This window comes from Megalobrama amblycephala, linkage group LG3 (genome assembly GCF_018812025.1).
Source record: "Megalobrama amblycephala isolate DHTTF-2021 linkage group LG3, ASM1881202v1, whole genome shotgun sequence".
NCBI classification, from domain to species: Eukaryota; Metazoa; Chordata; class Actinopteri; order Cypriniformes; family Xenocyprididae; genus Megalobrama; species Megalobrama amblycephala.
In genome coordinates this window covers 59,314,144-59,340,355 of record NC_063046.1, presented here as the reverse complement: position 1 = coordinate 59,340,355, position 26,212 = coordinate 59,314,144, and the positions used below count along the sequence as shown (strand labels likewise).

Below are 26,212 nucleotides of genomic sequence, written 5' to 3'. Positions count from 1 at the left end.
TCCAGCCAATGTGACTTAATCACAGCGGAGCAAGTAAAAACAGATATAAAAACAAATCTATCTGCAGGTTTTCACATATTGCATTCTTCAAATTGAATACAAATGTTTCCATTACCAATTATATTAGCAGCATATCAACTTGAGTGAAAAAGTTGAATTGAAAAAGGAACATGAATGTCAGAATTGTTGATGTGTTTCTCCCTTTAACACACTTCATTTTAGCCGAAATTGCACAAGTTTGTGTAATCCTAGTGATCATGTTCTCTAGCGAGATTTGAGAAGGAAATCTAAAGAGTAGCTTGTTATTCAATGGAAGCAAAATCATCTGACCATTTTGTAAAAAGACTTTACAATGTCACAAATTTACTTATTTGATTAGTGAACTAGGGTGCATCTCAATCAGCTCCCTAGTTCAGTAGTTAGGGCACTAATCAGGGAGTCGGCCATTTTATGGGCTGTCTCAAATGCAAAATCCTTCCACGTTCGCTCCATGAAAAGTCCCACAGTGCAACGTGAAAACCAGGGAGCATCAATGCTCACTATGAAGGACAAACTTAAATTAAACAAATTAGTTCAGTTAAATTAACTGTTATGAGTATTTAGAACTTTCTTTTTCTTTTGAGTTCACAGAACTGATATATTTCAAGTAAACTGAACTGTTTCATTGTTTTGAGTTGTATGAACTCATTTCTTTTAATTTAGACCAGCTTAAGTTTAACTGAAACTGGGCTGGGATTTCTATTTCCCAGCATGCTTTGCCCCATGGCACTCGAAAGGGAGAGCAAATGCTAAAATTAGGTGTTATATAATGTTTTGTTTTTCTTCTAATTTAGAAGAGTTTCTGTTAATGTGGGTTTTTGGAGAGTTACTATTATGCTGCTTGGTTTGTTATAGCTAACAAAATATTTACGTTTAGATAACCTGATAATTTTAAGTTAATTGTATAAATTAGTGTATTCAAATACCAAGTTAAGAACAATACAAATTTACTTAAACTTTGTGTTTCTAAATAACTCATTTGATTTGCAAGAACTCAAAATAATAAAAAAAAGTTAATTAACTAAATCTTTTATGTTAATTGCTATCAAAATGTATGAGTTCAGTATGAGACTCAGTACTTCAAGTTAGGAGCAATTAACATGCATGAGTACTGCAAACTCAAAACTTGATAGTTCTGCTTACTTAAAGTTGGGAACATCATAACTCAAAAAACTTGATGTAACGGATTACCTTAAATTTTTCAAGTTAGCCCAATTTATTCGGGTTTACAGTGTAATGGAAGTTCTGAAGCGTGAAACATAAATCACGTGAGCCAACTCGTTATAGATAATGACACGCGACATATGTTTTGAAAAAACAAAAAGTTATTTTATTACATTTCAGCATAAACATACATTGCTAGAGAGGGTCTCAGTGCTTCCCACAGGTTTGAAAATATACTTGCGGTGGTAGCCGGGCGAAAAATCCTCCTATTACCCAAGGCACAAAAATCATCTACTACATGTGACAAACAAATAATGTGTGATTTGTAACAGTATTTTTATTTATTGAAATTAATTTTAATTACATAGCATATTACATTTATTTACATACTAATATTATGCATTATTATGCAAAATTACAGCATTTAAATGGTTCACCTTTTCGTATGTTCTCCTTGCTGTCATATAGTGTCTCTCTCAGTGAATGGGACACAGATTTTACTAGTAAAATTTATAAAATGAATAATATGTGTGTCAAATAATGTTCTTAGTCTTTTCTTCCTGTGGGGGAGACTACAATAATTTACTATGAATTAAATGGAAATCAAATTAAATACAATTTGTTGTGTAACCAAAATACCAATAATGCCCAAAAGAAAAAGAAAAAACTTAGCGTGTGACTTTTGATTATAAACAAGCCCGAAATACACGGGGACTCTTATTTTGAAATGTCTGTACTATTGCAGGCTGATCCTTCAGATTCTTACAATCGTCTAAAACATTTTATATAAAGGCCATGAAGTAGACTTTGTAATAATTCATCAACTTGAGTTCATTAGCAATCGCTTGGCATAAATCTGCGCTTTTCATTGATTGAGAATCACTTTGAAGCAGTCTGAGGCACTGTTGCGCGAGCTTGTAGAACGTGCAACAGCGCCGCCTTGTGACTTTGCAACATGCAGCGCTCTTTGTGAAAACAGTTCTGACGCACACATAACGAGCAGGTACGAAACGACTAGTTATTCGATCGCGGATGGTTTCATTATCTTGCACGGATATAAAAGTATAAGAGGATAAAAATAATAAAAGCAAAAATGTGTCTCCAAATATACTTGGGCGGCCGTTATTATATGTGGGCGGCCCGCCCAAGTAAAGTCTATGTGTGGGAAGCACTGTAATCTATATGATATTTATAGTTTATTACGGCTTAAATGTTACAGGTATATCTAATATGCAAAGTATTTATCATAATGTAATTTAGGGCTGCAGTTAACGATTATTTTGATTTGTCGCTTACTTTTTAATCGGGTGAAAAAACAAAAAATTCATATACATTAAAAATTCATTTTAATCCATTATATTAAACAATATTATTCCACATCCTGCCCAATGCTGTCCTCCAAACAATGCTTAACATAAAGCCTATGAAAACAAATATAGAGAATTTATCTATGTAGGCTATGCTGTAAATTATAAACATTCAGCATATATAGAGAGTCGGGTATAATTTGTATTGTTTTTAAGAAGAAATGTAAAAAAAAAAAAAATTGTTTTTCCCTGTTCTCCTCATATGACTCCTCTCTACAAAAACATGTTTACAGGAAGGGACATTAAGCGGAACTATAAAGGACAGGAGATGTCTGCATAAATATGGAAAAGATAAAAAATGTGTCAGAGAGAAGTTAAGAGCTGACATGGAAGAAGTATACTATGCAACATACACTGTATACAGTATACCCCTATAAAAGTATGAGGTACCCACCTAACTGTTGGAAGAGGAGCGCTACGCTTTTACAGCTGATTGGCAGGCTGTCGTTCAGGGGGGTCTGGATGAGCTGCCGGTCCCCCGCTCCCAATGAAAAGAGCTTCTGAGAACATCAACAAAAACATTCTGGTCTGAACAAACACATGACGGAAATAACAATCAATACCAAAAAACACCTCAAAGATACACAAAAAGAAGTAGAATACAGGCTGGAATCATAAAAAACATTATTATTATTAATTTTATCATTTATTTTATTAATTTTTCACTGATATCCACTTACAATATTGATAAGAATCTTAAGAGTTTAAGGTTTAGTACGTTTTTTTGTTGTTGTTGTTTTTTTCCAGAGCGGACGTGCATTAAACAAAGCCAATAAGATGCACATGGACTGTTTCACGAACAGATGCGTGCCGGAGTCACATGACACATTCCAAGTGGATGGAGTTAGACTCACACTGAAAGATGAATATATACCTCTCCTGAGGTTTGTTTAAAACTTCAACCCTGTTTGATCAACATGATGTCCCAATCCAGCTGGGAAAATAATGGTTTCTGGGGGAATTTTCAAATGTATTGGTGAATTACATCAAAAACAACATAATAAGCAGAGGATTTCAACACGAGAGCGTGCAAAACTCTGCAGTCTGCATATATATATTTCCCCTGAAACCGATGTCTAGATTGTTTAACAATATCTATTTGGTGATTTATTAATTTAGCCTGATTTATATGAGCGTAGTGTGCAATAAAGGGTAGTGGATTTAGAAACTGTGTTTGAAGAGAAAACATACGGTTTGAGAACAGATTTGCAAAAAGAAAAACGAGACACATAAAAGTGAGGGGAATTGCGATGCTCAAACCAGAACATGAGTGATATAATTATTAAATTTTTTAGCTTTAAACAAAACAACAAGGTTTCTCTCACTGACCCCTAAAGCCCTTTCACCCTCTCGGGATTCTCCAGTGAAAACAATGAGGAATGTGAGACACTCGTAAGATGCCGTCATCAAGGTATACAGGTACACATATGAACCCTGGCTAACCCTCTGTGTGCTCGGATATCCACAGGGGTCAGGGTCCAGACTGACGAGGAATTCTTTGGTTAAAGTAATGTCTGACCTGGGAACCTCCAGCCACTGGAACCAAGCATGTGAAGAGGTTTGCCACCAGTCCTTCCAGAGGGAAGCTCAGACTGTCTATGTACACCGTGTAGATCAATCCCAAGCAGCCCTAAGAAAAAAACAAAAAACAAATACATTCAACTTGTCCAGCAGGGCATAACAGTGCCCTCTACAATGGGATATGGTGTGTTACTATAAACATTTGATCCTTTACCAAGTAATACAGCTCAACTAACTCATTCCCAGGCATAGCTCATGTCAAATACATGTATGTAGGCCAAAGTACAAAAGCTTGAGGCAGGCAGTCTGCATAAAACTTTGGATGGAGTGGATTTCCTGCTTTTGAGCTCCTGTGATATTCCTCTCGGTCTCTGTAATCCCTGTTTTTATTCCATCAGCAGACGTAAGTCTTTGACTGTAATGATTTAAGGACCGATGATCAATATCGTTCCCAACCCAGTGATGGTTTTAATTATCCTAAATCCAACTAAAGCTCTGGCATGAAAATTCCTAATTATGAACAAGAGATTCTCATCGAACACGTGAGTAAAAATGGGTTTTGCCTGATAACTAAAGTTACTGGTCACTTAGGAATTGTATGGTCTGCTAAAGAACTGCCGTACTTCAGGTGGTGTTTCACAGAGAGAAAAAACAGGATATTTCCAAAGATCTGAACTGTTTGCCACAAATAGATAAGGGAAAACACTGAAATAATTCCATGGATGGATGGATGGATGGATGGATGGATGGATGGACGAATGGATAGACAGATGGACAGATATATAATCAACACTGAAATAATTCCATGGATGGATGGATGGATGGATGGATGGATGGATATTGGATAGACAGATGGACGGATACATAATCAACACTGAAATAATTCCATGGATGGATGGATAGATGGAACGATGGATAGATAGATAGATAGATAGATAGATAGATAGATAGATAGATAGATAGATAGATAGATAGATAGATAGATAGATAGATAGATAGATAGATAGACAGACAACACTGAAATAATTCCATAGATAGATGGATGGATGGATGGATGGATAGACAGATGGACGGATATATAATCAACACTGAAATAATTCCATGGATAGATAGATAGATAGATAGATAGATAGATAGATAGATAGATAGATAGATAGATAGATAGATAGATAGATAGATAGATAGATAGATAGATAGATAGATAGATAGATAGATAGATAGATAGATAGATAGATAGATAGATAGATAGATAGATAGATAGATAGATAGATAGATAGATAGATAGATAGATAGATAGATTACCCTAAATATTTCTGGGTAATCCAGTCTGGAGACAAGAATCAAACTTTTGGGTGCAAAAATTTGAGCTGGCTGGATCAAACCATCCTTCTCTTCTTCCTCATCCTCTTCCTCATCTTCATCACCATCTGCCTCCAGCGTCTTTGAGACCTGAAACGGAAAACAATCAAAAATAATTTAAAAACTCTGGGCTGAACAGAATTCCATGTGGCTGAGGTACTCCTCAAGTTGGTGGACACGCATAGAGCAATCACACGAGATAAGACCTGGACGTGATTCCGGAAGAATCAACTGCGTCACATTCACTCATAATGTCTTTGAATTTATACAGACTCTAATCAGCATGTTGATTATAAGACATTATAACAAACCCCTAACAACAGTGACATGTGGCAGACTTCTGAAATGAGTTCTGTATTGTTTCGGGCTGGGACAATACTATTGATGAATTGCAATTCATGGTTTCGTCTCAAATGCTCACGAAGAAGAGAGCTTGTGCATTCGGAGTTTGTTCACTTTGGTCGCCCCCAATGTTCAAGACATGGTTACGGATTTCAATTGAAATATTTCCATTTGATATTTACACACTTTCTGGGTTAAAGGCATATCTTTGTATTATCAAAAAGCAATCAATTTTATAACATTACAGTATAGTATATTCATTTATATTTTGACAGATTAAAATAATATTTATTAAAACCAAGTAACAAGTTGCTAAAAGCTATTGCCTCACAGAGCATCATTTCAAGTTTGTACTTTCAAGCTGGGCTGAGTTATTTACAGCCTGACAGAGTGGAAAAAGAACAGCAAAGAGCGAACACGGAAAATCCTCAGAGGAGATGGACAGAGTGTCTGATGGGGGATTGCATGGCTCTGTTTCTTAATTCTTTGTTATTCACCACTGATAAATATCTAGGTTGAGGAGTTGAGAGAGCATTGGAAAATAATGCATAAAGATCACATGATTACATGTTCTCAGAATCACTGATAAAGCTGAGCTTATGTAGACAGACTTTATACAGCTTAGTCTGTATAAAGTGACTGTCGCTCAGTATACAGGATCAGTCCGGTTTCAGAAAAGAAACTATAAACAGAAATGCATATACATCAGATGTGATAACGCTCGTGAGGTCATCCGAGCAGCGCTGCCTTTTTCAATAAGCAAGAGAAAACGATAAGAGGAACAAAGCGTGACAGCGTGTTGACAGAGTCGTAAAGGATGGAGAAAAGTTCAAATTACTTGCATAATGAATAAATGACTCAAGCTGGGTGTTATGAAACCACAAAGGGAACCTGGAGTAAAACAGAGGTGCTGGTCTATTTATAGATTTTGCTTTTTGGAAATTGGCTAGGTTTTGGGTTTGTTTTGTGCAAGGGTTTTATCCCAAGGGCTGAAATGCTATTTGAATGAATATAGGCTCACATTACAAGTCCTGCTTTAGTCTATGAGTTGAATTGGCTCCATGTGAGTTTTTTGGGAAAATTCAATTTCCTAAATAATCACATCCAAAGATGCAATCAGTGAAAAAAACAAATCACAGTAATTACACCATGTACAACCCAAACTGAGTTTATGGGACAATGGGAGGATTAAATCAATGATAAAATACATAAACTATAATTTAGGCAAAAATGTAGTAGGTCACAAGCTACATACCAAAATAAAAATAAAAGCAAGGGTTCTTAGAAATGTACTTTTTGTAGTTATATTGGTTTTTAAAAAAAAAAGAGAGAGAGAAGAGAAAATTACTTGTTAGGCCAAATCCATTTTTGCTCGCATTTTTGATGAGAATCGCCTATTCATAACTGGGAATTTTCATGCTGGAACTGTAGTTGGATTTAGAATAATTAAAACCATCATCAGCCCTTAAATCATTTAAGTCAAAGATTTATACAATTTTAAACACATCGTTAAATGTAATGACAATATCGTGGCGCAACCATGAAGTGAAAAGTATTAATAGTTTTTAGATTTTGGGGAGTCACACCACATGCCATTATACAACCTGAACTTGCCTTGTTATAAAAAGGTCAAAATGCTTGATATTTTAAGAAAGTTACAGATCTTGACACAGTTATGTTGGTCTGCAGGCCTGTTTATATATATATATATATATATATATATATATATATATATATATATATATATATATATATATATATATATATATATATATATATATATACACACACACACAAGGGCTGTCAATAGATTACATTTTTAAATCGTGATTAATCACACAATTATTGTTAAGTTAAACAAATACCATCGTTCATTTTGTCATCATTTGCTATATTCAGTAAAGTAAACCTGGTGATTCTCACAAAACTGTATTTTATGGACACTTTTCTTAAGGTAAATTTAGGTGTCTTTCCAAAAAGGGACATCAAATATTGGTGATTGAAATAAATTTTAAAAAATAAATAAATTAAAACAATTGTATGTTAAAAATTTAAAAAACTTCAAAACATACAAGCAGCAAATAATAATGCTGAGCAAAGAAACATATTACAAGCAATAAACAAAGAGTGCTTTCAGTATTTATGATTATCCATTTTGATACATAAGTACATTAAACCAATTACATAGAGTCGTGCACAACCGCATGCACGAGCACTCTTTACGCGTCAGCGTTTGAAATTGAATGCAGCCTTCTGTTACTGAGTTTCATATTTTAAATATATAAGTCCACTGCATTCGAAATGACAAATGATAAACGATGACTTTGTAGCACATTTGTAAAGAAAATCCAGACGGGGAGAACTGGAAGTGTAACATCAAACAAAGCTCGCATCTCTCACAGCGCATCCTGTGCAATGAAGCCCGCGGATGTCTTTTCAATTTAATTTGCTTCAACTTTTCCGAACTTTATGAAAGATTATTTTACGGAATGTTAGAGTGGTGCGTGCTTGTGTTAATTGGAAGCAAGCAGAATATGGGCATTTCTAAAGCACATTTAGTGCCATCGCACATCTGTTTAAAAGCTCAGAATCTATCCAGAATCGTTGGACAGAGAATCGCGATGCATCGATTTTTTTTCTCCCACCCGACCTGAATGTGTGTGGAAACAATGTGAATCTACTGAAATATGTGTGTGCATAAATGCAATGTGTGATCAAGGCATCTAGGAGGCATCTTTCCCTTGACTGCAATCCTCATCCATCAAAACTTTACTAGCGAGACGCTGGTTTGCTTTATAAGGCCGAGAAATGTCATTTGGCTATACAGTCTGTATTTCAGACAGTGCGATGCGAGAGGGTTAACACTCTTCAGAAACAGTCCCAGAATATGACAGAGCTTGGGTTAAAGGGTTAGAATACAAATTTCCACCTAAGAGGGTCACAGATGCTTGAGCCATTGTGATAAACTCCCGACTTCTAAGATCATCCAACTGTGTGACGTAAATTACGATAATGAGAAATTTCACGTTTCAGTAATTTGAGTTAAATTATTTTACCTTTGTATTGAAGTCACAGTTCAGTATGGGTTTGGTACAGCAGGGGTGAAGAATATATATATATATATATATATTAGGGCTGTAACGATATGCGATATAAAACCGAAATCGCGATACGCAGGTCCACGAACCTGTATCGCGATGTGAGAAGGCAGAATCGCGACACACCCCTTCCAACTCCCAGAGTTATCCTGTCTCAATCGGCTCTCTAGTTCAGTAAGTGTTTCGCGCACACATTGAATCTTGCAAGCAGGTTTAAACGTTTCTCATGTCAGTCTCTTGCATGGTCGCGTGAGAAAAGTCGTGGCTTTCTTTCACCGCAGTGCCACAGCAACAGCTGTGCTCACAGAAAAGCAAAAGACGCTTGCGATGCTTTGCTTTAAGAAGTTCTGTGGGGCCGTTCACATATTGCGTCTTTTCCGCGTGCAAGTCCGTTATTATTTTCAAATGTAGCCGCGTGGCAGGCGTGCTCATAATGGGATCAACGCGGTCGCGACGCGCATGCAATTCTCAACTTCTCAGAATGCCGCAAGCGCACCGCAGGTCGTGTGACAAGAATCAACCGATCAGCTATGGCCTTTCCGTAACAAAACATCAAAAGCTCAGCCGAACAGCTGATCATAGCTGTACATGGTGGTTTTTATATCTTATCTCCATCAATATATCTCGTAGTAGAACTAATGCAAGGGCTAGAAATCATTTATCCTTTGCAGAAACATCCTGTTCCTCTTGGAGAGCTCAGTTCATGGTTGCATAGCAACGACCGACGCCACGGGAGCGCGAGCACTTTGGGAAGAAGGAGAAGCGGTGCGGCCGCGCCTTCCACGCGTTTTTAGACGCGATATGTAAACGTCTAAGTTCATGTTAAATTTAAAAAATTTTTTCAGTGACAGACAGCCCTATTCAACTGTTAATTTGAATACAGAAGGTTTTTATTAAATTTTTATATTTATTTATTTTATTGAAATGTGATCTTGTATGTACAACAAGGAAAATTATTGAAATTTGTTCATGTTTTTTTAATAAATCTTGTTTGAATTTCAGTTTCATTTTGTTCAAAATATCGTGATACGTATCGTATCGTGAACTCCGTATCGAGATACGTACCGTATCGTGACCTGAGCGTATCGTTACACCCCTATATATATATATATATATATATATATATATATATATATATATATATATTATATTATATTATATTATATATATATATATATATATATATATATATATATATATATATATATATATATATATATATATACACACAATATTATATATATATATATATATATATATATATATATATATATATATATATATATATATATATATATGTTAATCATACAACAAAAGATGTTAAATAATCTGAAAAAAGATTATTTTTAATTTACTATTGTTTTTGTAATTTGCTTCTTTGTTCTTTTATATAGCCTAACACAAATAACTTATACAATTTCTCATATTAGCCCATGCTCATATTGTCCACCTCTTGCCCACCTGTACATACCAGCTGATATACAATGTAGTTTTGATTTAGGTGGTCAATCTGCATTTAAAAGTTTGAAAGGGTTTTAAATCTTCTAAATAAAAAGTAAAATGACTCAAAATAAAGTAATTTAAGCATAACAAAGTCAACTTTAATCATATAAAATGTAATTTACCAACATCAAAATTGTGGCCAGTGAAAATGCTCAGTGGCTAGTAACTTTGGAAAACCACTAGCCACAGTGGCTGGTGAGCAAAAAAGTTAATGTCAAGCCCTGTATATATATATATATATTTCTGAAATCACATATATATATATATAGCTTTAATTATGACAAAAAGCAGACTTCATTATCGTTCACTGATAAGGAGAGGTTTTACCCGAGTCACGTCCCACTGCTCACAATCTGCTTCTAATTGTCCGGTTTGAGTCAGCATCAGGCCTGCGAGCTCATATCGATGCCCACCTCTCAAACCCTGCTGTCTAACCCCCTGTGCTGGAGTCCATTTGATTTGCTCAGACAGTGAAAACATGCCACAAGATCCACCGCATCTTATCAGTGGGAGCACAGGATTAAAATACCCCCACAGATGGGAAACACATTTCAAGCTTATTGGGAGGATTTGGTTCAATTATGAAGAAAAATACATTCCAGTGCTGCCTCTTCCAATCTGATAAAAGAAAAATATCTTTCAGTGTGTCATGATTTTTACATTAAGTGGGTTTGATGGTGTAGCTTTAGGAAAGTACACAACACCTGAAATGCTTGGTCCTGCAGACGTGTTTAAGATAATTTTAAACTTTCAATGACTTTACTTCAAGACTACCACATACAGTTCAGGGTGATTATACTCACCCGAGAAAAATAAAATGTGTTTGGACGGTGTGGTTGACAAAAGATTTCTGAAATCACAGCTGAAGTTTTGGTTGCATAATAGAGAGTCATTTCCATAAACGCTTGTGCTTTTCTTCCTTGTGATGTATCAAGACCTGACATAGCATACAAATGCCCTCAACATGCATCAACCCTCTGGGTTACTATTCCTAACTCTCAAGCTTTGCATGCATCCCATAGGAATGACCTAAAGGTTCCTGTGAACATTTCAGTAAAATGGTAAAAATTGACTGAATGATATTCTTATGTTGGCTGGATTTTTTCACCTGATCACTTCATGCATTTTCTTAGATCGGATAGCTATCCAGGACATCCTGGGATTTTTATAGACCACAGAGAGTCAGGACCTCGGTTTAACGTCTCATTCGTATATGACGTTATAGCCAGATACGGCAGTGATACTGCAACACGCCACAGATGAGTAGTGGTGTATCTCTTCAGCAAGCTGATGGACAAACTGCTGCAAATTAAACTAATAGTAAGTCTTAGACGCTCAACAAACAATCATCTTCAGTGCAGACATTTATCACTGTTTGGAGAATTTCTGTGGCCAAAATCCAGTCATTTTAATCAGGAATTTCCCTTCACAGATTTCACATCAGGTTCAAGTTTTTTATGCAAATTCACTGTGCTGACCAACAGGAAGCTGACTGGTTTGCAGTTAGAGGCATGGATGGATAGTATGTGAATTGGGATGCAGATATACACTCCATGAGGCCATCTAGCATCTATTCACTCGACGCAAAGAAAACAGTCCCAGAAGACCTTCAGCATAATGAGGTAATGGGCCATCGTGGTCGTTACGTGACAGAAGCCATCCTGGATTACGAACTTCTGGATAAGTGTATCAAAGAAAAACAGTGATGATGAGACAAAAGCAGACATACTGCAAAGACCTTTCTAATGACATTTAAGCTGTGAGGTTGCGATTAAGAATGATGCTTCAGTCTTAATGTGTCCTAATGCCTGACACTGTGAAGTACTCTTCATGGGTGGTCTTCTCTCTTAATCTCCCAAGAGGCTCAGTAGCAAAACACATAATATAAATAAAGAAGATTTACAGTCTCACTGTGAAAGACAGAAAGCAATAGAGAGACAGGACGGAGAGGAAGACAGCGCCAGCCGACAGCTGGGGGTCATCAAAGCTCAAAGTCATGACGTACTGAAGTTCCAGCCAAATAGTTTTGTAACCTTCTGGAACCACCAGCCTCTAAATGCAAATAATTCCTGCTTTTATTGACCATTTATGACCATTTGTCATGAGTTTGTTTATTTGGACTCAAGTAAAGCAACAGGAAGTTGACAGTAAGTCAGCATGCTGGCATGCATGTAGATGGTTGTGGTAAACGGGCTGATTCATAGTGAATTAAGGAAAACTAATTAAACTTCTAGGTATTCAAACAGTAAGCAGTTTGTTTAACAAATTAATGTGATTCACAGCATCAAAATGCTTTGTCTTGGTCATGATGACCACTACATCCTGAGTGCTGAATTAGAGTAATTACACAAAATGCCACATTGCCAGTACTAGGATGCTGCTCCCAATATATGTGGAATGTCAGGATGTGATCAACCGGTTTTCCTCATTATTACACCATCGTTTCCACAGATAAGAAAATGAATACATTCTCTAGAAATTATTTGATGACACTTTGAAGCGGCTGATAATTAAACTCTCAAAAAAGACAAATGTCATTCAGTGGTGTCTACAAGAGAGATGGTTATCTGACCTGACCAATATTCTAAATAATTTCATGCAACCAATTACTTTGAACATCCACTGTTCTTTTGAAGACATCACTGGATTTTTCTCCAAGAAAACAACAGCAGTGTTGCATTTGCCTACAGTGGAATGAACTTGAACTGAGGAGCTTGACTAATGCACATCATGACTTTGTTCAGAATTTCACCATCATCTTATGAAAAACCTTTAAGGCACATTAATCACGAATGTGGTAAAGTTTACTGACATGACACACAAAAAAGTGCAAAGCATTAAGGGGAAATATAGCTGAAGGTAGCAATTACGGTATCAAGTAGGTTCTAGTTCTGAAAGTATGATGCAAAGGGTACAGAGGTACAACTTTGGAATAATCATATGTGGGATTCGAACCTATAACCTTTGGGATATTGGATTAAACCTTTTCCTCTATCACCACCTTCTACCTGTAGGAAACGAAACATTAGACACAAAATTAGAATTGCTAAATAAAAAAATTAAGATTGTTATGAATCCCAAAGATCGTTTGGTTAAGAATAGCCCAAACAACTAACTCAAAAACCTGACCCAAATTTGGTGACAATTGGACAAACATTGTAGTAAGAGTAACAACAAAAACGGATCAGGCAGACTCCCAGCCAGACGAAGTAGAAAAATAATAAGAAGAAGAACTCCAAGGTAAACAATACGCACCTCAAGCGCCTGGCCCCTAATAAAACCCCAAAGCACTTTTGGCTAACAGTAGGGTTAAACAGCTGTCCTCATTGAAATGTGTGTGCTATCAGAAAGATAAATTAATTATAACTAGCATTCTGTAAGACCTGATAAGCAGGATGTAGTGTAATCAATGAATGTTATACTGTGATTCCTGAAGTAGACGAATGGCAAACACTTCAAATACAGACACACATGACAATCAAAAGGGTCCAAGCAGGTGGAAAATGACCCCAGTTGGCAGATTTGGCAGAACAGATGCTGTGGATACAAGTATTGGCTGCAAGCAATCATTTTTGTTCATCTGTCCAACTGATATTGTAGTATGTTAGCACTTGTAGCAAAGAAAAAGCATGTCAAATTTTCATTTCCTTACTCAAACGGTTTTTACGAGATTCTCCTCGTTACAGCCTCCCTCTAGGGGTGAAATCTGGCATGTGTCCTTCAAGCAACCTGGTGTCCATGTGTAATTTATTTAGACATTCAGAAAAAGTAAGTCCACATGTGACCACCAGCAAAAATTCATTGGCTCGTTTCTGCCAAATAACTGATGAACCCGGATAACCTAATTTACAGAAAACGGCATGCTTGAGACTATACTTTGCTATTTATCCTAGAGATCGACAAAAAAGAGACGGCTTCAGTCCTCTTCTTTCCCAGAGGACCTAATCTTCAATAGCCTGAGGCTGACTTCCACGCTGCATCAGTTTGCCACATTAGAGAGGAAAGTCCTGGCGATTAAAGGCTGGAATACACTACACAACCTTTGCCCTGATTTACAGTCTGGGGTGAATTTCCCAAAGCCAACTATGGCCGCAAGTTCCTTAATTAAAATAGAGTTCAATGGAACTTGCAACCATAGTTAGCTAACGATGCTTTTGGGAAACACACCCCTGGACAAGTCGACGCTAGTTGTCAAAAGTAAGAGCTAGTCTGCAGATTTGAGTTGAGAAAATAGAAAATGACGTAGTGTATAGGCCAATTCACACTGCACTGACAGATGCCGACCAATGCAGACAATCACCAGCCTACAGCACATCAATTCTCAGAAATTCCATAACGTGACAAATCCTGACTGAACATGTTCAATTGGTGAGAACAAACGCCATCCAATGCCAGACATGGACGTGATCCAACAAAACCCAACAAAGTGTTTACTGCCTTCGGTCGGCATCTATCGATGGAGTAATTGGCCTTATAATGGGCACAGACTTTGATTTGACTATGATTCCATGCAGTCAGAGAATATCAAACACTTTTGATATTTTGAGTCGATTTTAGAACTTTAGAATTTAGAACATACTGTTTGCATCTGTCATGTGTCTCCTGGCAACAAGGTGCATGTCTCTGTGTGAGTTTGTTGTGTTTTCAGTTATTTAGTATTCTCTATAACATTTTTTTTAATTCAGTAAGTGTCTAATGCCTAGTGTTTTAAGATGTGTTCAGAGTTGAAAAGTTGTGTAGTGTATTCCAGTCTTGAGTTGTGCTAGTACCAAAGCTTGACCCTTATTACCAATCCTGCCCCAGTACTGTAGACTTCCTTAGTCAAGGATACATATTTATGGGGGATCCGCTGTTCCTTGCACTCCAGGACTTCTACTTTATGCTGAAAGATCTCAGCAGAGGACAAAAAAAGTGAATGTTCAATGTTTTTCCTCTCACAATGTGGTACAACTGAAAGTCTTCAACAGGAGCTAGTTTAGTCTAGTTTCATGATCACTGGAAGGGGCTGAGGTTGGAACCCTGATGGGCACTGGGCAAAAGTCAGGAATTACAGCTGCATTCTTTACATAGCTGTCCTCCAACCCCAGCCCCTTGAGGTTCTCTTCTTGCTCTTCTTCTTTCCTTCTCCTCTCTGGACAGTGAACTTTAAGAGTGCTTTCACACTTGGCATGTTTGTTTTGCTTAAAACGAACCCTGGTGCGATTGCTCTGTTAGTGTGGTTCACTTGAATAAGTGTGAACGCTGCCATCCGAACCCTGGTGTGCACCATACAAGCGGACCGAGAACCTTGAAAAGATGGGTCTCAGTCTGCTTCCAAACGAACTCTGGTGCGGTTCGAATAAAATATGAACGCAACATGGACCAAAGACATGTAAACGAACCAAAAACAGGACATGATGTCACAAGATGCTGCCCTAAAAAGGAGAGAATTCTCAAGCACACCTGGTTCTTCTCGTCACAGTTGTGATGTTGCCCATCACAGTTCTGTAAGACATCAGAACCGCGTCTCCTCGCAGCAGATCTTCATTTGTGTGTGACGGAGGGATTCCTGCCGCTGTTTTGACCCCTTTACGCATTTTACAAGCTCTTCACGAGTCAAAATATCATCATTTGTAGGCTATGCATATTCATGAAAGAGCAATTAAAAACTTTCACTGGCAATGGGCAAAAAATATCTCAGATGAATTTTCATTAGACATCTAAATGGCTTCTTTGTTTTGGTCGAAAATGCAACCGCTAGAATTCTTACCAGGTCAAGAAAATATGATCATATAACTCCAATTTTATCATCTTTACATTGGCTACCTGTTAAACTCTGTATCAGTTATAAAGTATTGCTACTGACTTATAAGGCCCTAAATGGTTTACCTCCTATGTATTTAACTGACCTTCTATCACCCTTCAATCCAAGATGCTCTTTAAGGTCACAAAACTCTGGACTTCTGGTTGTACCTAGGATATCTAAGTCCAATAAAGGAGGGAATCAACATACACAACTGACCAAATTCCTATATATTGTAATCGTTATGATCACAACTTGTAATAATTGCTTTAATGAGCTCATTGTTTCTGCCTAAATGAATACACAATATTAGCTAACTGCATGATTTGAAAGTGAATGTGACTTGACGTGGCCAAGTATGGCATCCCATACTCGGAATTTGTGCTCTGCATTTCACCCATTCATAACAGACTGCATTTTAGGTCAGAAAAACAAGGTAGAAAAAAATCTGTACAAATTCAGTAGCAGGATGCCTGGACCACTGACTAGACCATTATAATAAAAATATGGCCTTAGTCTCACCTGTAGGTTGACCTCTGCCTCAAAGAAGGTCAGACAGGAGCAGTAGTGTCGTTCTGAATCTATGTCTGTCAGCACCACTGTGAAGAATGTTGGGGGTTTCCTCTCACGAGACAGCCTCCATCCACCAGGCTGGCAGAACTGTAAAAGCACAAAAACAAACAAAGATGGTAAGACTTGACTCTACACGAGAACCTGACATTACCAGAACACCAGTAAGCACAAAGCAACATCACCAGTAAGCACAAAGCGACCAGTAAATTCCAGTTACCATATGAGGTGACATAATTTGCACAGAGAAATTCATAGGAATTTAAATTGATGTTGTTGAAAATCATTTCGAACACCTTTTAATGTTTTTACAGGGCTTACTGGAATGCAGTGTGAGGCTGTTATGGTACGTCAGTGTGCAAATGGACTAGTGTGTGATCAAATGCAGGATGTGCCACTTCAGACAGTACATCCTCTCATCAGAAGGCAGGAAACGCCACTGAGTGCCTCAATGCCCTTCCAAAAGTCCCTCCATATCCATTCTGTTACATAGAAAATCCCAATAAATCTGGATAATATCTTAGCAGACCAACTGTAGATTGCCCATACAGATTTACATACGAGTCCTGCTGCTGAATCCATGTTTTTACAGGAGTTGCAAGTTTGTGGCCTATTGAATGTGATGCAATAAAAAGACAGCATACTGAAATTGAAAGCTTTTGAATTGGAATGAAACAAATTAACTGTTTGAATTAAAGGATTTGTTCACTTTGAAATGAAAATTACCCCAAGATTTGCTCACCCTCAAGCCATCCTAGGTGTATTTGACTTTCTTAGTTATATTATGAGTTATATTAATAAATATCCTGGCCGTTCTAAGCCTTATAATGGCAGTGAACAGGAACAATAAGTATGAAGTTAAAGAAAGTGCATCCATCCATTAAAAATGCATCACTTCATTTCAGAAGGCCTTTATTTACCCCTCGAAGCCGTGTGGAGTACGTTTATGATGGATGCAGGCACTTTCTTGAGCCTTATACTCGTTGGTCCCATTCTCTGCCATTATAAAGCTTGGACGGGTCAGGATATTTGTTAATATAACCCTGAATGTGTTCATCAGAAAGAAGAATACATCTAGGACTAATTATAAGTCCACTTGAAAATATGCATTTCTGTGCATCACAACTATCGAGTGACTGACGTAAGATTTCAGAAGCACAGTGGCTTTCCTGTAGTTCAAACAGTAGAGCAGTGGTTCCCAATCCTGGTCCTGAAGAACCCCAAACACTGCACATTTTGGATGTCTCTCTTATATAACACACATATTTGAGGTCTTACAGTAGGGGTCCTCAAATCTGGTCCTAATCAAACACACCTGAACAAGCTAGTCAAGGTCTTCAGAGTTACTAGAAAATTGCAGGTATGTACATTTGATCATGGTTTGAGCCAAACTCTGCAGGACAGAAGTCCTCCAGGGCTGGATTTGAGGAACCCTGGCTGTGTCCAAAATCACCCCCTAGGCCCTTAAAAAGGGTACTACTTGAGGGGACAGCCATTTGTAGTTTACTATAGTTATTGAGTGCACTCATTTAATCCCATAATGCACTGCAATGATGAGTGTACTCAACGGCTAGAGTATATGCATGCACGTTGAATGAATTCTTGCATCTCGCCATAAGATGGCGCCCACTTGCAAATTCTGCTATGTAAATAGCGAATCCACCATGGTGCGAGCGCAACTGGCTTTTGAAGGGAATGGGAGATGAGACTCTGATTGGTTTATTGTTACACCCCAAACACACCTATTACTCATTAAGAGAATAGGGACAACCTTTTTATATCATGCGGCGAGCATGCCGATCATTTTTCTCATCCCTAAACAAGCAAAAGTGGATTCGGACACGCCCCAAGTGCACTTGCGCCGTGCGCTTTAGACCATGTGCTTAGATCGTTAAAATAGGGCCCTATTTAGAGAGTTTACTAACGAGCTGATGAGGTGAATCAGGTGTGTCTGATTAGGGAGACATTTAAAATGTGCAGTGATGGAGGTACTCCAGGACCGGGATTGGGAACCACTGCAGTAAAGCATGGCACTGGCAATGCAAAGGTCATGGGTTGAAGCAAGAACTGATAAAATGCCATGAAAGTCACTTTAGATAAAAATGTCAGCCAAATGCTTTAATGTAAATGAAAGTGCAGGCAATGACTCTCCTGGCAAGCAGTAAAGAGATAGGAGAGAACGAGACATCGGACTGTGAGTAAATCTGCTGTATTGGTGCTTCAAAGTGACTTGGCAGGCACAGTAAAGCTGGATCACAAATGGTGGCCTTGCAGGAGATAGATCAGGAAGAACAGGAGAAGTACAAATCAAAGAAAGTCAGGGATAGAGATGAAAGAGAGTTGGAAAACTGATAAAAGACAACTTTTGACTCATGGATAGGCAAAAGTGATAAGGTGAGTGGGTGGAAACATGACGAGTGATGGGAGAAGGAACAAGAGCAAGAGGGACAGCGAAAATGAAAGACAGAGCGATATATAGTGTGTTGGATTGACCTCAGGGCTTGAACCAGGATGTTAGCATCCCGCTGCAGCCACAATAGAAGGCAGGAAATCTGGAGCGCTGGCAGGCGAAGACGGAAGAGTGGGATGCTCCTTTCCCTTGTCAGATTGGGAAAGGTTCCAGGAAAATTACAAGAAAATATGAAAATATTCAAAGTATGTGATAAGTTCCTGGCCAAATACAGATAAACAAATAATGAGAGTGCGTACATGGGTTGAAAATGTGGGACAGCAGTGCCACACAGACCCAAAATGGACCTTAGACAGGAAAGATGCCGTAATTTTACACAAATGAGAATAGCCTGTGCTTTCCTACAACCCAGTGCTTCTATTCCTTACAGCTTCATTTTTATTCACCTTAAATTGAATATGACTATGTCTATAACTGTGGAGAAGATGTGTACTATTACGCTTAAGCTACATCAATACCCCTTGTTCCTGAGGCTGTTATTTTTCGAGTGGCCAAAGGCTCTTAGCTGAAGAGACTAGGGCCTGGCATTGATTCAAATACTACAAAACCCAAGCCTCAGTCTGAAGTGTTTTGCACGTGCTTGGTTTAGTTCACAAGACAGAACATCCAGACAGACAACAACTGTGTCTTTCTGATCAACTCGACTGCAATCGTATTTTTTACTGTAAATATTAGCTTAAGTTTAACATTTAATATCACTGAAGTACTTCAAGAAGGCGGCTAGGTTTGGTGGATGAAGCTCTAGGACAAGTTGAAAATAAACTCATGCCACAATGTGTTACAATGATCAGTTATTGGATTCTGTTCAGTTATCTGGATCTGATGACAAACATCAAAAACGAAACACTATGGAGGGATCAAGGGTAGGGATCGATTCTTTAACCATGACTGTGATAAGAGGCCTTTGTACTTAATGTCTGTTTGAAGCATACAGAAATACAGTACACAAGGTCAAAATTGAGATAATTAACAATTCATTTTTTGATTCCAATTAGTTCTTGATTTGAAATAAACAGACTCAAAAGAATCGAGAATCTAAATAAGTTCGGGAATCAGGCAACACTGGGTGCACTGTATGTTTCTGATTCCCTAAAAAGAACCAGCTTAGTTATTTGTTGGAGACTCATTTGGATTGCGTTGCAATTTTGCAGACAGTAGTGCCACCATTCTCCTACCTCCACTTGAAGATAACCAATTTAATGTCACTTGAGGTACCGGCATCTTGGAAATGACGTCAAACGAAGCTTCGTACTGTATTCGAGTTTGCTCCAGTGGTTATTTTCAAGTTTGGAGTTGCAGTAATACATCATACAATAATAATTATGGCTGTACTTCAAAACGTGAGTGAAAGAAGACCAAAGCTGAACCTATCTGAACTTTGAGCGTCACATTACAATGCTTCGCCTGCTGACAAGACGTTACATGAGTCACATGAAAGGGTCTCAATAGCTCTCCAAACTGAGCTTGCACTCTTGCAACTGTGAAACAGCTGAGTCATATAACAGAGAACACAGACCTTTTCCTTAAATTAGCTCTCAGTCAAGTGACAGTGGCACTCTGTAGTGTTCTACCAGCCATGATGTCAGAGGGCTTTCAATTACACAGCTGGCCTTGTCAGCAAAAGTTCCTCATCATGTGAGAAATGAGTGGCACGTCCACTCTGCAAACAAGACACAAGATCTGCAGCTTGACCTGTTAAGAATCAGTTCAGTGGTTAAAAGCATGGAGGACAGAACAACCATATTAGATCCTCGTCTGCCTTGTGCTGTCTACCGTTACTCGCATCTCTGTTTAATGACAACCATAAAAGGCAGAGGACTGCTGCCCTAGTTAGAGGACAAAGCAAGAGCTCTGATTGCTTTGGGTTGTGTAACAGTGCCAGGCTGGTTTCAAAGATACACAACAGAAACATATTCCTTAAACTGTATTGATTTCAATGGGCTACTAAGGTAAGGCCATACAATTAATCACATATTGAAGATTATGCTTAGAGCCGTTTCAATGGAAGGAGTAGTTTGCTCAAAAATGAAAATTTTCGACTTTGTGCCATCCAGTGCTTCACACTCCATTCCTGTAGGTGGCAGATTCTTCTTCCTCTTCTGGCATTTCAATGGCAATGGGCCAACCACCATTCAGGACTGGAGTGTAAAGCACTGGATGGCACACAAGAGAGCAATAGAGCAGCCAACCCAGCAGTTAACATCACCCTGGTTCCCTCAACAAAAACCCAACAGGATTTTTCCATTGGCTTTTGGATTACTGCAGAAAATAAGCTCGGCAACCAACTAAATTTTATGATTCTTGCATGTTTTGTTCATCATCATAATCATCATAAACAAATATAATTCATTGAAAATGTGTTTAAAAGCCTAAATACAATCACCAGAAGTAAAAGCTAAAATGTACGATGTAAACAAACTAGTCACATGACTTCAGCATCTACATCACAAAGCTCATTCAGTCATTAGTTAAAAAAAACGTTTTCCCTGCAGGTTTGAGTCAGAATAGTTTGCAAGACTGGGATTAGAAACAACAAGGCTGTGAAAGTGGACTAGTGAGTCGATGAGTTTACCTCTTCGGCTGATGATGTTTAATGTTCCCGACAACCTCTGTAGTCCCATTTAGCAACTTGTTAGCAACTGCATTTTTCAAAAAATCAGTAGGGGGCATTCCTGATGCATTTTATGTCATATAAAATAATTCTGACCTTGTAAAAACCACAGACCTTATTTAAACATTTTGAAAGATCCATCGACTTCAAGACGATGTAACCAGAAATGCTAAAAGGCTAACTCATTTCCAGGTTTTGGCACACAAAAATATGTCATACCTGCAGCACTCTATGGCAGCCACTACAAATTTACTGTGCAACTGCTTAGATACTGTGTTTTCACCAAATCCAATCGGAGCACTCGAGTCAGAAATAAGGCAAAAACAGTTTAAATAAGATATTTGAAGAGTTCCTTTGCAAATGTCCATCTGACATCTTTTCTTTTAAAGGTGCCGTAGAACGTCTTTTTAAAAGATGTAATATAAGTCTAAGGTGTCCCCTGAATGTGTCTATGAAGTTTCGGCTCAAAATACCCCATAGATTTTTTTTTAATTAATTTTTTTAACTGCATATTTTGGGGCATCATTAAATATGAGCCGATTTAGGCTGCGGCCCCTTTAAATGCTCACGCTCACCACCCACGGAGCTCGCGCTTGCCTTTAACAGCATTAACAAAGTTCACACAGCTAATATAACCCTCAAAATTGTTCTTTACAAAGTGTTCGTCATGCAGCATGTCTAATCGCGTAAGTATGATATTTATTTGGATGTTTACATTTGATTCTGAATGAGTTTGATGGTGCTCCGTGGCTAAAGCTAACATTACACACTGTTGGAGAGATTTATAAAGAATGAAGTTGTGTCTGAATTATACAGACTGCAAGTGTTTAAAAATGATAATAGCGACTCTTGTCTCCGTGAATACAGTAAGAAACGATGGTAACTTTAACCACATTTAACAGTACATTAGCAACATGCTAACGAAACATTTAGAAAGACAATTTACAAATATCACTAAAAATATCATGATATCATGGATGTCAGTTATTATCGCTCCATCTGCCATTTTTCGCTATTGTTCTTGCTTGCTTACCTAGTCTGATGATTCAGCACAGATCCAGATGTTCTGCCCTTGTCTAATGCCTTGAACATGGGCTGGCATATGCAAATATTGGGGGCGTACATATTAATGATCTCGACTGTTACGTAACAGTCGGTGTTATGTTGAGGTTTGCCTGTTCTTCGGAGGTCTTTTAAACAAATGAGATTTACATAAGAAGGAGGAAACAACTGTGTTTGAGACTCAACGTATGTCATTTCCATGTACTGAACTCTTGTTATTCAACTATGCCAAGATAAATTCAATTTTTAATTCTAGGGCACCTTTAAATGAGCATTTTTTAATCAGGCTCCTATGTTTAGGTTCCGTAATTTCACTTTAAAAGGCAATGAAAAGGTTATTAGTTAGTAAGTTATTGAAATGCCTTATTTTCAAAAAAATGTAACTTTAGTCAATTCATTGGTATTTAACAAATTCGACTGTCTTTTGCTGCAAAACCAGCTAAGTCCATGAGTGCTTTTTTCGCAAAAACCTCTAAGTCCACCTCTTTGGACAACAAGACATATTAAAACGTCCATTTCTGTCAGTTTTACAGCAGCGAAAGGAACAATCTTGTCATTGCCACTGTAACGATGGACATAACGTGATAAAAACTGTAATTGAAAGTCGGCTCATACCCACACCGTCATTCATCTTGAAATCATATGATTCGATTTGCGTCTTCTGTTTGGTTCGTCAGCGGACTTAGAGGCTTTCACTGACAAAGGGAAGTGACGTTTAACGGTTTCTGCCAATGAACCACTATTCTAAATGGGCTGGGATTTAGTGAATTTGAAGCATTTGAAGTATTTGATGAACATATACTATGTGCGGAGAGGATTTGCTCAATATCATTATCTCATTTTGACGGAGATGGCGTTTAGCGGCTTTTGCATCTGAACTCTTCATTTATTCTTCATCATAGGCAGCTGAAGAGCAGGATTTATGCAACACTACCTTAGTTAGAATTTAGCCAAAATGCAATATCTTTTAAGACATAATTGAGCCTTTGCATTGGGAGCGAACATATGATCATGATGCCTAAAAAAGCTGTCCGAGTAGGCAGTGTGTGGGGAAAAAAGAATGGGTGTGTTTTCATAAAGTGTGAGAATATAGATTATAAATGGAATAGACACTTTTTGGCCCATCACAACATTCACGTCTAGACCTGGACAACAGCTGAAAATCTCACAGGAAGAAGAACAATAACACAGGGGAAAGAGGTGTCAGCACTGGTCGTCCCCTGTCAACACTGTACAGTTTTATCAAAACGGACAGCAGCTAATGCTGAATCCAAATACGGGACAGTCTATTTCTGTAAGCCACAGAGCAAGGGTAGGAAATGCTCAGCTGAGCCAAGATGGAGACCCCATTCTTCTGTCTGAAAGTGTTGATCTGAAGGAAACCTGGAATAACCTGTGATGAAAACACTTCCTGAGAACATCTTCAGGGTCAAAGGAAATTAAAAAAAAAAAAAGTGTTTTTATGGACTTACCCTATCACAGCATGTGCTAGCAGATCTAAATTACCCCCAAATCTGAGGTAACACATGCAGAATTCACATTACCAATACGACATTGTTCTAAATTCAGCTATGACCAGAATATTTCATATGGTCAGTTATGCAATACCGCACATATGGTTCACTTTAGGGACAGATATTTTTAGTTGGTCAATGGGGATGCTTATAATTTACCAGAGTCATGAAGGGTGAGTAATGCGGAGATGCTAAAAATGCCAAACGAGCAACATATTGACAGCATCGTAATTTCATGACCTATAATTTATTGAGTTGATGATAATTCCTGCATGTTAGAAATGCAGAGGAAAAGGCAAACGGCATGTCCTTGATCTGGCGAGAGTATAACGTGTCATTTACTTCAGCCGCACATGTCCCGTGAGCAGCTCATACAGCTGGATCTGTCGTGCTCTTCGCTAGTCCGCTCCTCTGGGGAGATTTCCTCACTTGAGATGAATTTCCTTTTCTAAAACAGTATAAATTGAAAACACACTGACATTTTAAATGGTGAATTTTAGCCTGAAGACTTTCGATCCTAACAATAAAAACATGCAGCAGTCCTCTAGAGAGTTGAGTGATGTTTCACTCTAAACATTTTGCTTTCAGTTTGTATTCCCAAAACAGCAGTGGGGGAAACACTTTAAACATCCTTGGAACTTCCCAGCATTGCCCGGAATATGGCAATGAATTTTACTCTTGTGTAAAAAAAAATAAAAAATAAAAAAATGGTAGGACAGGTGGTAGCAAGTTCTTTACAAACAAAAAAGGTCAGCTAAGGTCTACTGGGATGTTTACTACTTCTTTTTCATCTTTCACACATACACCAGTGTTGTCCTGTAGGTGGAGCTCAACCTCAACTACACTGTTTGATAGCTGTGAAGTAATTTAGCTTACTGTATCGGAAAAAAAAACATATCACAATGTCTACGTTGCGATGTTTTTGCTTTATGGTTGCTGTGGTGCTCAGTGTTTTTATGTTGCTATGATGTTGTAAGTGAGAAAAGCTCAAAACATGGCTTGGGTCCCTTGTTCAAAGCAAGTCGATGTTTTTTTTTTGTTTGTTTTTTTCACTAGTTTATCTGCCATAGTGTGAAAAAACAAAAATCCAAGTCTGATCACTCACAAAAAAAGGTCAAATATCACTACACAACAGGCTGCTTGATTTGAGGTCTTTTCGTGTCCATGGTCCACAGTGATTTGACGAGTTATGCACCAGGGTTGCCAGGTTTGCGTATCACAACCAGCCCAATTGATGTTCAAAACCCGGCCAATCATGGCCAAAACTAGCTCACTGGAAAAAAACAAAAAACAAAAAAAAACGTGGCAACAGTGCAAAAGAGTCAAATTCCGCGGGAAAACCGCAGACTTGGCAACACTGTTGTGCACTGTTGTTTAATCGAGTTAGGGGTTTGTACACATCCTTAAGTATAAACAAAAGCAAGTGCTACTAATAACTGTGCCTGCATCCTAAAATAATAGCCTTTAACATTCTGGGAAAGAGAATTTAAACAAAAAGCAGTGTACAAACAGGGCAAAAAATCTGGCTAAAGGTACAGTCACATTAGAGAAATTTAAAGGTGCCCTAGATTCAAAAATTGAATTTACCTCGGCATAGTTACATAACAAGAGTTCAGTACATGGAAATGACATACAGTGAGTCTCAAACACCATTGTTTCCTCCTTCTTATATAAATCTCATTTGTTTAAAAGACCTCCAAAGAACAGGCGAATCTCAAAATAACACTGACTATTACGTAACAGTCGGGATCATTAATATGTACGCCCCCAATATTTGCATATGCCAGCCCATGATCAAGCCATTAGACAA

General features: G+C 37.9%; 1 protein-coding gene across 3 annotated transcripts in view; it reads right to left on the bottom strand.

Moving 5' to 3' along the window:
- sbf2 (SET binding factor 2) overlaps window positions 1–26,212 on the bottom strand; it is a 172,974-nt gene that overhangs the window by 109,738 nt on the left and 37,024 nt on the right. For all 3 annotated transcript variants that reach the window (XM_048186295.1, XM_048186296.1, XM_048186297.1), the window contains exons 3-6: window positions 16,698–16,835; window positions 5,394–5,540; window positions 4,090–4,200; window positions 2,965–3,070 (exon numbers count right to left, since the gene is read on the bottom strand). In XM_048186295.1, the coding sequence (XP_048042252.1) occupies window positions 2,965–3,070; window positions 4,090–4,200; window positions 5,394–5,540; window positions 16,698–16,835 (502 nt within the window). The remainder of the gene's footprint in view (window positions 1–2,964; window positions 3,071–4,089; window positions 4,201–5,393; window positions 5,541–16,697; window positions 16,836–26,212) is intronic.